Source organism: Cynara cardunculus (assembly GCF_001531365.2).
Source record: "Cynara cardunculus var. scolymus isolate 2C chromosome LG 2, CcrdV1, whole genome shotgun sequence".
Classification (NCBI taxonomy): Eukaryota; Viridiplantae; Streptophyta; class Magnoliopsida; order Asterales; family Asteraceae; genus Cynara; species Cynara cardunculus.
In genome coordinates this window covers 67,897,593-67,910,076 of record NC_037529.1, presented here as the reverse complement: position 1 = coordinate 67,910,076, position 12,484 = coordinate 67,897,593, and the positions used below count along the sequence as shown (strand labels likewise).

The 12,484-nt window shown below is 36.0% G+C and overlaps 1 protein-coding gene across 7 annotated transcripts; it reads left to right on the top strand.

The window, feature by feature from the left end:
* The first annotated feature begins 2,613 nt into the window (after positions 1-2,613).
* LOC112506484 (transcription factor GTE4-like) lies at positions 2,614-10,829 on the top strand. Of its 7 annotated transcripts, none has more exons than XM_025110568.1 (6): positions 2,614-2,698; positions 2,830-4,973; positions 5,062-5,107; positions 5,218-5,334; positions 5,494-5,570; positions 10,385-10,829. In XM_025110568.1, exons 2-5 carry the CDS (start codon positions 3,144-3,146, stop codon positions 5,553-5,555), a joined length of 2,055 nt encoding a protein of 684 aa, XP_024966336.1. In that variant the 5' UTR covers positions 2,614-2,698; positions 2,830-3,143; the 3' UTR covers positions 5,556-5,570; positions 10,385-10,829. The 7 variants fall into 7 exon arrangements, with proteins under 7 accessions (XP_024966336.1, XP_024966342.1, XP_024966341.1 ...); XM_025110574.1 differs by lacking the exon at positions 2,614-2,698 and having other exon boundaries at positions 2,734-2,931; positions 3,154-4,973; XM_025110573.1 differs by lacking the exon at positions 2,614-2,698 and having other exon boundaries at positions 2,734-4,973; positions 5,221-5,334.
* Positions 10,830-12,484: the final 1,655 nt, after the last annotated feature.

Genomic DNA, 12,484 nt, shown 5'->3' with positions numbered 1-12,484 from the left:
CATTTCGATGTTTTTTGCTCTATAAGACGCAAGAGTATTTTGTATAAAACAATATAAACTTCCCTTTTGAATTTGAAATTTATCAATCAGATAAACAATATTAATTTTATTTTCATGAATTTTGTTTTATCCTTATCATTTTAATAATCGGTTCATCTAAGACGGTTTTTGACATAATTGGTTAGGGGTTTTTGATAAAACGCAATCTTCACAAGAACAAGACGAATTATAGGCCAAGGGCGGAACCCGTACATTCCTCTATTGTAAGCTAGAAAAATTAAAATTAAGGCTCGTGAAAGGTACAACTGTATTGTAACGTTGTGTTTCACCGCGTATATATTAAAACCATGATAGTAATAGAAGTTTGTTTTTGTAGAGTTGGTTTGAACGATTTTTGTAAAGAAAACAATTGCAATAAAAGACTCGAACACATAACCTCACATACAAAAAAAATAAAGAACTAACCAACAAACTAATGACGATTTTTTGAAAAATCTACATAGCTTCCGTTTTTATAGTCAAATGGTGTCACCACTCGAAAAAATCCCTAGGTCCGCCTCTGTTATAGGCTTTCAGGATAACTAGTTATTAGTTTAGTCGAGTAATCGAGGGTTCGTGAAATTTTATGAAATGAAACTGAATGTAACAACTGATTGATTGCCAGTCATCTTCAAACATAAGAACAATAATATCACCAATTGTAAAATTACGACAACATGAACTAGGCGCTGATGGATATGCTTATGACATGATGTTCTCGGTCTTTGTATGCCATAAAGGCACGTTCATTGTTCAATTATCATAATTAAACCCGACAATCATAAAAAAGGTGCTTTCATGCCATATATAAAGCGTGTAATAAATGTCCCAAATTTATAAGAAATAGAGGGGTGACTATAACAGTTTCCAGAAAGAATATTAACACCGTCCAGTTAAAGAAACAACGATTCAAATCTTTAAACAGGAAAAATAGCAGCTCTTTGTTATTTAAACTTTTGATTTAGCGAAGTTACCAAACAACAATTTTTTATTTTTTATTAGATTATACAAAACTTTTTAATTATTCTCACTGGTTAATCATTATGCACCAAATTATTCAGCATTTGTCAAACAATCTTTAGTTGAATTCATAAAATTAAGGGTATGAATATATCCGAGACAAAGAAAAGTTTACGGCTTATTAAAATGTTTTAAATATATACATGATGGTTATGTATGGCAAACTAACCGATAATTGATATGTTAGGGAGTGTTTGGTTAGAGGTATTAAACAATAATCAATGTGAATGAAAATTAAAGAACTGTTCAATTTTATATAATATAATGAGTTTATTCCTCCATAAGCCCAAAATTTCATTTCTGGTTAAGCCGAGGAAAATGAAAATTCATCCCATTTTCATTTTCATTTCCTGTCATTTTCATTCATCAGCATTGCCCAAACAGAACCTTAGTTGTTGATTATTATGTTAGTTGTATAGTTGTTGGCTGATAAACAATCATTCATGAGCTAGATAGTAATGTAAAATTTATGAGTGGCAATTTTGTATCAAACCAAACCAACTAACATGCGTACCAACCTCACCACTTAAATCGGTACATTAGTCGGTACCAATTTTGTATCAAAGGAAATGCTTTCAGTAAATTCCTGAAATGAGCTTAGCTTATTCGTTACCAAACATGTTTAATACATAAACTTTGATTAAGGTTATGCACACGCAAGGTTCTAAATGGCGTGAGGCGTGGCAGGGAGGTCAAGTCTCAAGATTTACGAGTTACGACGAGACAATAACATTTTCCAAGCATGACTTAAGGCGGTAAATATGTATATATGTGTGTGTGTGTGTGTGTGTTTTTATATCAGTGTTTTGAACAATAATGATTAAGTTATTAACAATTTAAATTCATATAAAACGACAAACAAAAAAAGAACCATGAATTAATGATTTGATATCAAATATATAAAGTTTACAAAAATGATATCAAAGATACAAAGTAAGTCACTGCTTACAATCCATATTTGGTAACCAAACAACAAAATCAAAGTAATGACATCAAAGAGCAACAAATGAAAGTAACTGAACAATATTTTTGGTATGCTGAGAAGTAATTTAAGAGTTTTTTTTCCTCATTTTGTTGATCAAGTATCTGACATCTATTTCAAGTTTTTAAAAATTACAAATTTCTAACATACGCATTATAACGTCATATCACTTTTCACGTCATAATGTGCCATGACGAGTTATAACGCATTATATTCATGCCAAGGGGGTTAACGTAGCGGCAAGATCATTCATCGATGCCATAACACGCCATGACGGGTGTCATAACGTGTTTTTAGAACATTGTGCACATGTAAAATGTTATTATGAAAAGGCATGGGATGATTTTGTATGTAAATTATTTAGTAATGAATGAAATGTAAAAAGACAATAGTTGAAGGACCATTTATGGAAGTTATTGTATAACTTATGTCTGGAGTGGGGGTACGTGGCAGAAAACCCCCAAATTCCATCGAAAGGCGCGTCTAGAAAAACATAAAAACCGCAATAAGCAAGGCGCTCACGTTGTTGTATAAAAGACAGTGGAGCGGCTTTGGTCAGACGCAAACCCAAGCGCGTGTTGTTCCAAATTCATCAGCAAGAAGAGCGAGCAGAGTTCGGATCGATTGCTCCCTTCTGAATCGTTGTTTGAATTTTAGGTTCCCCAAGAACTCGAAACCTAAATTTATATTTTTTTTCATATATATATAATTTTTTTTTTTAATTTTCTATTTTAATTTTATTAATTTTTAATTTTGATTTTGGTTTTCTTTTCCCTCTTTCGTTCCAGATTAGGTAGATCATCATACCCGCTGAAAACCCTAATTCCGTACGGATTTTGATCTCTGTTTTCCTCGGATTTGAAGGCTTTTAGCCCCAGATCTGATGTTAGGTTCGATTTCTTGAAATTCTAGGGCTTGAATTTCAGGGTTTCAAATTCCATGTTTGATTTATCGTGATATTGTTTGTTTGTGCGTCGTTTGAAAACCTAACTTTGTTGAACAAATTCGATTTCTTCCTTTCTATTTGGGGAAATCGGATTTTTTTTCTCTGAGAAGGATTTGAGTTTGTGATTTCTGTTATAGCGGGGGTGTTCGTATATGTATGGCTTCAGGGATATTAGATGCGGACAAGATAAGCAAAGGGAAGAGTAAGTGGGGAGAGGGTAATAAAGTCTACACAAGAAGGTTTAAAAAGGCCAACAAGAACACCACCGCCGCCGCCGCCCCCGTCACCGTTTCTTCCCCAACCACCACCGTCACCACCACTTCTCTGCCTACTACCAGAACCGCCACCGCTGACCCAGCTTCTCCACCCGCCACCACAAATAACGAGCAAACCCTAGCTACTGAGGACGCAAATTCGGAAAAGCAACAGAATTTATCGCCGGTACTTGAGGTATCAGATGATCATTCCATCCAAAATCGGCAGCTTGAAGTGCTTGCTGTTTCCCCGAATGAGCCCACCAGAAACGGGGTAATCAAACCGGTTGCTATTCTGGTGGATGGTCGGGTCAAGATTAATGTAAAAGCTGCGAGGTCTAAAAATGAGATCATTGAGCTTAGAGAGAAGCTAAGAGCTGAACTTGATCGAGTCCGGCGTTTAGCTCAAAAGCTTGAAGATAAAGAAGCTGAGCTAACTGCCTTTTCAACAGTTGTTGGTGTTGGTGGCGACGGTGAGGCTTACAGTCATTCGCAGTATTCAGGTAATGATATAGTGGAGAGAAGATCTCTGCTTAGAGTGAATTCAGAAATGGGTACTGATTTCATGGAGAGGAGGGCTTTAGTAAGAGTTGATCGCGAAATGGGTTCTGATGTGATAGACCGGAGAGCCTTGATGAGACTAAATTCTGAAGTTGGTTCAGTGGCAAATAGTGATATAAGGCCTTTTAGGCCACTAAGTGTATCAGTTGTTGATAACAACCATGGGGTTGGTGAATTTGTTGAGAAAGAGAAGAGGACACCAAAGGCTAATCAGTATTATCGGAATTCAGATTTTCTTCTTGGGAAGGACAGATTACCTCCTGAGAGCAACAAGAGGCACAAAGTTAATGGTGGAAGAAAGCATAGCAAGGAATCAGATTACAGTATTGGTCATGAAAGGCACAGGACTCAAATGTTCAAGAGTTGCAACAATTTGCTGCAGAGATTGATGAAGCACAAGCATGGTTGGGTGTTTAATGAACCTGTTAATGCAAAGCAGCTCGGATTGCACGATTACCATGACATCATTAAACACCCAATGGACTTGGGCACAATTAAGAGCCGGCTTGCCCAAAACTTCTACAAGTCCCCCAGAGAATTTGCGGACGATGTCAGACTCACATTTCATAATGCCATGACTTATAATCCAAAAGGGCAAGATGTACATGTTATGGCAGAGCAGCTATCAAATATTTTTGAAGAGAGGTGGTCCGTGATTGAATCTGAATTCAATCCAGACTGGAGATATGGAATGATTTATGATGCAAGCACTCCAACACCCACTTCAAGAAAGGTTCCTCATTTTGCACATGCCCCTCCAAGGACACTGTATAGGTCAGAGTCCATGACCTTGCCTTTCATGACTAGGCAAAAACCCTCTAAATTTGCCCCACCTAGCAGGACACCCATGCCAAAGAAACCTAAAGCCAAGGATCCCAATAAGAGGAATATGACTTATGAAGAGAAGCAAAAACTCAGCACAAACCTTCAAAGCCTACCTTCTGAAAAGCTTGACAACATTGTCCAGATCATCAAAAAGAAGAACACCTCACTTTCTCAACATGACGATGAAATCGAAGTTGATATTGATAGTGTTGATATAGAAACTCTCTGGGAGCTCGACAGGTTTGTCACAAATTACAAGAAGAGTTTAAGCAAACATAAAAGGAAAGCGGAACTTGCTCAACAAGCAAGGGTGGGAGCTGGCAATGCTAATCAAGCCGTGTTAGAAGTACGGATATATAATTCTTTTTCTCTCATCATACACAGAAGTTCAATGTTAAAATGCATGATTTGACCATATGATATTGTTAATGCAGAACTTGGCAACATCCATTCAGCAGGCCCCAAAAGAAAATAAAGCAAGTAAGATTATCTAAGAATCATGATTAATTGCTGTTTCTGTAGTTCAAATGTTTGTCTTCAAAGGTTGATCACCAATTGCTAACAGTGTATAAATGGTTCTTCTGTTTAAGCAGATGAGAAGACTCTTGCCAGTACTCCTCCCGACCAGGGAGAGAGGAGAGGAGATAATGCCAGTAGGTCTAGTAGTTCAAGCAGTTCTAGCAGTGACTCTGGGTCCTCTTCAAGCGGTAACTAATATTGGTTCTTTTTGTCCATTTAATGGATGATTGTTAAGTCATAATGAACTTGCTACTTGCATTAGTGTTGGTAGTGGTTTAATTTATGTGGATGTTAATTCTGCTGAGTCAACATTTTCAATGTTCTAATCCTTTTGATGGTCCATGCAGATTCAGATAGTGATAGTTCCTCTGAAGATGGATCGGATGCAGGTCATTCACCTAGAAGTTGAATGGCATAGATTAAGGTAGCCATCACGTATTAGCTAATGAATCTTGTACATTTCCCATTCTTTTGTGTTATATGCTAGTTTTTACTTCCACTGTTTCATACATGATGACTTAGGTTCTTAATAGCTCCTTTTGTTGTAATTAGAAAATTGTTATTTCAAACAGTGTTCCAAAATCGACGATTCGACACATATCTGGATGGTTGAACCATCTTATCGGTTGTACTTAGGAGTCGAAAGATAACTTTTTGTTCATTGCTCATGTTTATTGATTGCTCATGGTTATTGAGACTGTCTACTCCTTATTGCATCTTGTGTTCGGAGACCGGTAAGTTGGAACTTGGCTAGTTCCTCATATAGGATATAAATGGTATTTGTTGGCCTTTCTAGTTGAAGGCTTCTACTTTTGTGGACTTGTACTTGAATGGAACTGGTTACAGATTAGCTTATGTGCTTTCTTCTAATGCTTTTTGGATCTTCGAATGTAGTATTTAGTGTTTTAGCCATATGTCACTAGACATTCTCACTTCTGGGCAATTGATAAAATCATGTTGATGGAATTATGTATTTTTCAACTTCATACCCTGTGTATAGATGGAAGGGAATGATGTATGTTGGTACTTGATGTTATCGATTTATGTTGAAGTGGTAAAAAATCCTTCGTAGTTTTACATTTCTCTGTCTTTGCTACTATCATTATATATTTTATACAAGGGAGTCTAAACATGTTTGTGCTCTGTTTCTTAAGTTGGACCTACAATGTGAGGTGAGAGCTCATTGTTAATGCTTACTAGGATGGGAGGAAGCGTCGGTCAGCAAGATTTGTTACTTCAGATAAATTGTTTTTGAGTCAGAAATCCTTTTTTTGATGGGTTGATGAAGTTAAAGATACTTGAATTTAAAGTAAAGAAAACAAAGAAGTGTCACTTGATAGGAGGGTAAGATGAGAACAAGAGTGTAACAAATAAGATGCCTCCTATTTGAACATGTTTGTTAACATAAAGAGAAGGGCGAGAAGTGTTTTGGCCGAAATTTTGTCTTGTGACGATCTTCGGTTTGGATTCGAATGATTAGACAGTTATGTTGATAAAATTTGTCACAATTAGGAAAAATAGTAAATAACAAAGCACACAACAAATTTTGACATGGAAAACCCCAAAGGAGGGTAGAAGTCGCAGGTGATGTCAAGTCAACGGTCCACTACTCAAGAATCAAACTTGACGTCATTGCGGTGCATAGTAAAATGACAGCAGTAAATTATGGTCGAATCTTAAAGATAAAGTGATGAAGGCTAGAATCTGTCGTCTGATGGATTTTTCGCAGGTTATCCTCGTTTTTATAGTTCGGTCGCCGCTTCTTTCTATTGGTAGCTACATCCTGGAATCTCGGGATAAGTTAGTTGTGATCTCGAGATTGGGGAACACCTGGAGTCCTGACCGATTCCCCTTTTGACTCTTTCAACCCTCCTCTGGCTGGACTCACTGTTCCCAACTGACTGCACGCGTCGTTATGGAAGCTGCTGTCGTCATCTCGTGGTGAGGTCGGCGGCATTATGCCATCGGGCAAGATTTTCCACCATAACAAGTACTAGCTATCCTATAAAAATCATAATTCCAGAGAAAGTAATTGATTTGGGATGTTAGATATTTTATCAAGAACAAGATGCAATACAAGATTGATTATAGTAAGCAAAAGCAATCTTGCTAGACAAACTTCAGCCCCTTGGAAATGACCAAGTTAGCTTGTCATCTTGGTGTTTGATTCTTCATTCTAGAAGTCGGACTTCATGGTGACGCGTGGTGAAACGTGAGGGTTGATGATGGAAGATGTTTTTGTCTCTTCTTTCTTGTGTCTAGATACATTAGGAGTAACTTGCAACTGCCAAAATGCAAGGAGTGAATCGGTCTATGCATTAATGTGAGCGAGTGTTGTCATGATATTTCTTAGAATGCAATGAAATGTAGTAAATATCTTCCTAAATGGTACATCCACATAAATGGAACGTTCAAACCAAGTGTCAAAAGGTTTCCGAAGAGCTCAAAAAGCAAAATTTGGATGCTGGGTGCGCCCCTGTATTTGATGATGGCCATGGGCAACGCTTGACGCTTTTAGTTCTTTGCTCTTTGTTGTTTTAGTCTAAAAACTGTCATCATGTTTATTATAACAACAGAAGATGATATAAAACACGCAAAAGTGAAATTGAAAATGCACGATTTAATGTACCTTCCGGGAGCTAAGCTCATAAAATGAATGAGAGTTCAGGGTCATTGTTTAGAAGACATAATCATAGCTTTGAACTTTGTAAAAAGAGAATATTATCTTAATGCATTTGACAAATTTGCATTATTTAGAAATAATCGAGTTCAGTAGAAAGTGAACAATAAGGCCATGACCTGAAAACCTCGACAGCATTAAAGCCGGGGTCTTTAAGGAAGCTTTTTAGCAAGCTGAGGTATAGGCTCATACCATCGGAGCTAAGCATTGATGACACGAACTTGTTGAGAGAAGTCTTCCTCTAATTTATGGTAATTATCAGTGCAAGTATGAGTACAAGTGCATGCTGCATGTAGTTGGCTATATATATATATATATATATATATATATATATATATATAGACAGACGAAGGATCGTGTGAGAATAGGAGTTAAGGTGAGAAGTATAAGAAAGGATTTGGACCCTTGATCACTTTAATCCCAAAACAATCCATGAATTGCGCTTCAGAAGGGAATTGATCTAGTGTATCTCATTAGTATTCTCTTCTTACCCTTCTCACCATAACTTTCTTTCTCACTGGAACCCAACTCTCTGCATATATTCGATCCGGGGTATGAAACCAAACTGCTTATGTAGTTGAATACATCTGTAGATGTTATGAAATTATATGATCATATCAGTAGCACAAGATAAGCGTGTGTTTAGAGAATTAATAGCTTATTGTCCGTTTCCAGTATTCAATAAAATAGGTAATTTTAACTTGCTCATATGGGAAATAACTTATATTAATCGAGTATCTAATGAACTAGGTAATTTTAACTTGCTTATATAGAAAAAAACTCATCCCGACTTAAAAAAGGAGCCACCAATGCTTGTGAAGGCTGTAGCAAAGACCGTGCTTGTTAAGTCTACCCACCAAATAGGTAATTTGATCTTGTGTTATGAAGATGAATCGGCTTTCTAGTGTTTGAAGAGGTATGCTCTAAAAATTTGCCAAATTAGATCACTGCTGCTGGGTATTCCGTCTGCAAATACACCACAATGGATCTGACCATGCAATTTGTATATCAGTGCAGTATCGTGTCTAGATAATTGGGTAACAGAGTAAGAATAGAAGTATAGGAACAGAAGCGGAAGTCTTAATTCACTAGCGATATCGAATTTAACGGTGACCCTTTTCTAGAAAATACGAATCTATCAAGTTGGTGAACAATGGTGACAGAAAGTTAATTCGTATCCAGAAGAGGAATAAAAACAGAAGGTTTAATGCACTAAGAGACCGGTGATAGATGCACAACTTTGAACTTTATTTATTTATAAGCAAATGAGCAACAATTTGGCATATTCAGAAGTAAAATCCGATCATGATCCAATATTATTGGATGTCAATTGTTGAAAAGCTGTAGATCACTGTTGAAGCTTGTGTAGGGCCTGTTTGTTAGCACAGCTTAATGAGCTTAATGAGACTCACAACTTATTCAGTCAACTATACATGACTGTTTGGTGGTGGGTGGCTTTATGACATAGAAAGTGGTTTATTCAGCAAGCTTCTATGGGGAGCTTTATGCAGAAAGCCAAGTTTTTTCCAAACCTGCCCCTCCGATAAAAAAACATGCTCCTTCCATCTATGGAAAACCTCCAATCAAAAACCTTCCCAATATATACATATAGATTAAGAACACGCTCAATTTGTTATGTCAATTAACAACTCTGTTTATTTTTATATTTGTATTAGGTTACTATTTATGCTGGTAGTCGTTAATTCAGTATCATTGTCCCTTGATAGTGATCTCTTGAAATGAATGCTAAATCTCTTTTAACGTTACTAGTCTACCATACTTGCATAGTCATTTACATTCTTTCATGACCTACCTGATAACTGCATTAGTGCTAAATTCCCAATGCTAATGTGGCTAGTTACAAGGCGGTGTTAGAATATTGAATGCTTAATAATCAAGACTGCAAATCAAGAATTGGAAAATATGGTGGGATGTGATCTACGTTTTAGGCCTTAACGTTTCTTAGATGTTTAAATTAAGAAAACCATGTCAAGAATATGGTGCCTTTTTCCATAATAATCAGTAAGGTGACAACTATCTTTTTGAGCTTGGTTAAGTACTTGAAGGTACCAAGAAAACCACTTTGTAGGCTATGCTGTTAGCTTTATAAGGAAGACAATGCAAATGGAAATTAGAATGGAGAAAGAGATAACTTTGTAGGGTCTTTTTCTCGTGACATGCTTATTCTTTAGCTTGCAGAAAGTTGCATTCGGTTGTTGGTTGCCAACGTTTTAAGTTTTCTTAGCTTTTGGTTTTCATATGTTATTCTGGGAATATATGTTCAAGTTTTAGTCATTAGGGACGGGTTCAAATAAGAACCGTAAATATTTTTGAGAACCTCGGATTCATGAATTATTCATAATGAATATCGTGATAGATATTCATGAACAATGAAGGGCATCATATTCATGAATATGTTTCAGGACTATTCATCATGAATTGTTCATGAAATAGTTGATTTCCAGGTTCTCATTCCTTCTTTATTCACTTGGAAATGGACAATCTCTTCTGTTTTCTTGTCTGGATGTGTTGATAAATTTCAGTCTTCTGTTTTGCAGTTTGTTGCAGATTTTCATCAACTGACAGTCTCCTAACGAAGAATGTTTCTGCAATGGCCGACCCAACCACATGATGAGCTGGTAATGCTACTGCTACCTCTGAAAGGTGTTTGATGTTGATTTGTAATTAAAGATGGTGGCTTTTTATTAGAAAGTAGGGTGTATGATATAAAAAGATTGGTTGTGGTTGTGGCCGTGGCCGTGGCCGTGGTTGTGTAGCAAAATGTAAAAATTGGCTACAAATTTTAGGTTTCTCAAAACCTGTGGTAAGGGCCAAACAACAGAATGCAGTCGGATTGTTTTGAGGTGGCTTAGACTTTGGAACCACAAAATGCCATATTCTTCATGATGGGGTGGTTGCATTTTTTGTATCGGTTCATAAAATATCGAATGAAAACTGTAGGTAGCGTGCAGCCGTATATAAGTTGCTTCATTTTTGTGTTGGTTAGTTGTACCTTTGTTCCTTAAAAGTGTATGTAATGTTTATTGGTTGTCAAAGTTGTCTATTTAGCCTTTGAAACCTCCTTTTGCCATTGAATGAAGGGAAGTGAAAATGGTAGGAGGCAAACATCAAAAAGTTGCATTATTTAACACTGATTCAGTAGGGGTATGTTGGGGTTTGGACGAGACAGGCAAGGGTGAGGTAGGCAGATGAAAGACTTGTGCAAGGTTTTAGTGTTTTAATTTGACATGAGTAGTTTAGTATTTTGCTATCTCCTCTTTTATAATGTTTTGGTTTCATCTGTTTTGTCCTATCCCAATGTAATGTCGCTCTGAACGTGTGATAACAAGTTTTTGTTATGTTCGGTTTTGTGTAACCAAAACGGTCTTAGTTGTAGAACCAAAGTAATTTGCAGTCTAAACAATCTTACTTGGGTTGTGGTTTTGTCTTCTCTGGTTTGAATCCAAACTTTGTAAAAGCTCTTCTAGCCATGGAGGTTCAACTGCAATGACCTGTTGCAATTTGTGGTTGAATGAGGGGTAAAGGTGATGGGAGTATTTGGGACATTAATGGGTGTAAATTGGATGACTTGATATATGCGACATAAAATTGTTCGCTTATTGTCGTTAAAGGTGACAGATTTGGCTTGTTAATGTCTTAAGTTGGACTTAAAATTTAGGGGTTGTTTAATAAATGTTAACAGGTCAAACATTTATTTTGTTAGGGGTTGTTTGTTTGGTTTAACATTAAGTCCTGTATGGATAAATTGGTTTGTGTGGATTAATCTATCTGTATAAATTGGGTGGTTGGAGTGTTTTTTTCATAGATGGAACGAGCGTATTCTTTAATTCAATTGTCAAGAAGCTTATCGTGATTGAAAGTGGTGACTCTTATTACCTAAGCGCCTACTTACCCGATAAGAATTTGATAAATGACAACTTAATTATATAATACTTGTATTTTTGGAAGCCTTATTTGTTCATACAAGTAATTGAAGATGTTTCTTGGCATATCAGACAAATTACTTGTATGCACATTTGATACGGTATAGATGGATGGTTATTAGAATCTTCCTTAGTTTTTTCATTTTTTAAGGTTTTTCTCTGAATCTGATCTTATATGTATATAAAAGTGGTTTTGTTAAAAAAAATCCCTTTTTTGGTGGATTATATTGGAGATGAGATTTTAATATATAGTAAATAGCATATCTAAGAGCATCTTCAATAGATTTTCTAAAAAAATCTTCAAAATAGAGAGTTGAAAACCAAAATTTACAAATAGAATTTATATTCAACTCTAACAGCTTTTCTATTTTAAATATTACAACATTAATTAGATTATTAAAATATTCAATACATTCAATATCCAATAAAACTTCAAATAAATATTATATAAGATGATAATACAATGGAGGGAAAAAAACAATTTTCCAGTAACCATATTTAGAGAATTATCCAAATTTCGAGATTTTTAAGTTTCTCTTTTAGAAAGTTCTGGAAAATCTGTTAGAGAAGAAAAATAGGCTAGAATCTCCAGTCTCATTTTTCTTCATTTTGTAAAATCTGTTAGAGATGTTCTAAATCACTGTTGTCATTGGTGAAAACCCAATATATTGGTTTCCCTCAATGTCGCCTTATCGTCATCAACGTAGTAAAACT

What these genes read in the sequence shown, in the direction of transcription:
- LOC112506484 (XM_025110568.1), top strand. Translation starts at nt 3,144, where the DNA reads ATGGCTTCAGGGATATTAGATGCGGACAAGATAAGCAAAGGGAAGAGT. An exon ending in CTAATCAAGCCGTGTTAGAA is followed by an intron (nt 4,974 to 5,061) that starts GTACGGATATAT and finishes TTGTTAATGCAG; the next exon opens with AACTTGGCAACATCCATTCA. An exon ending in CTCTGGGTCCTCTTCAAGCG is followed by an intron (nt 5,335 to 5,493) that starts GTAACTAATATT and finishes TGGTCCATGCAG; the next exon opens with ATTCAGATAGTGATAGTTCC.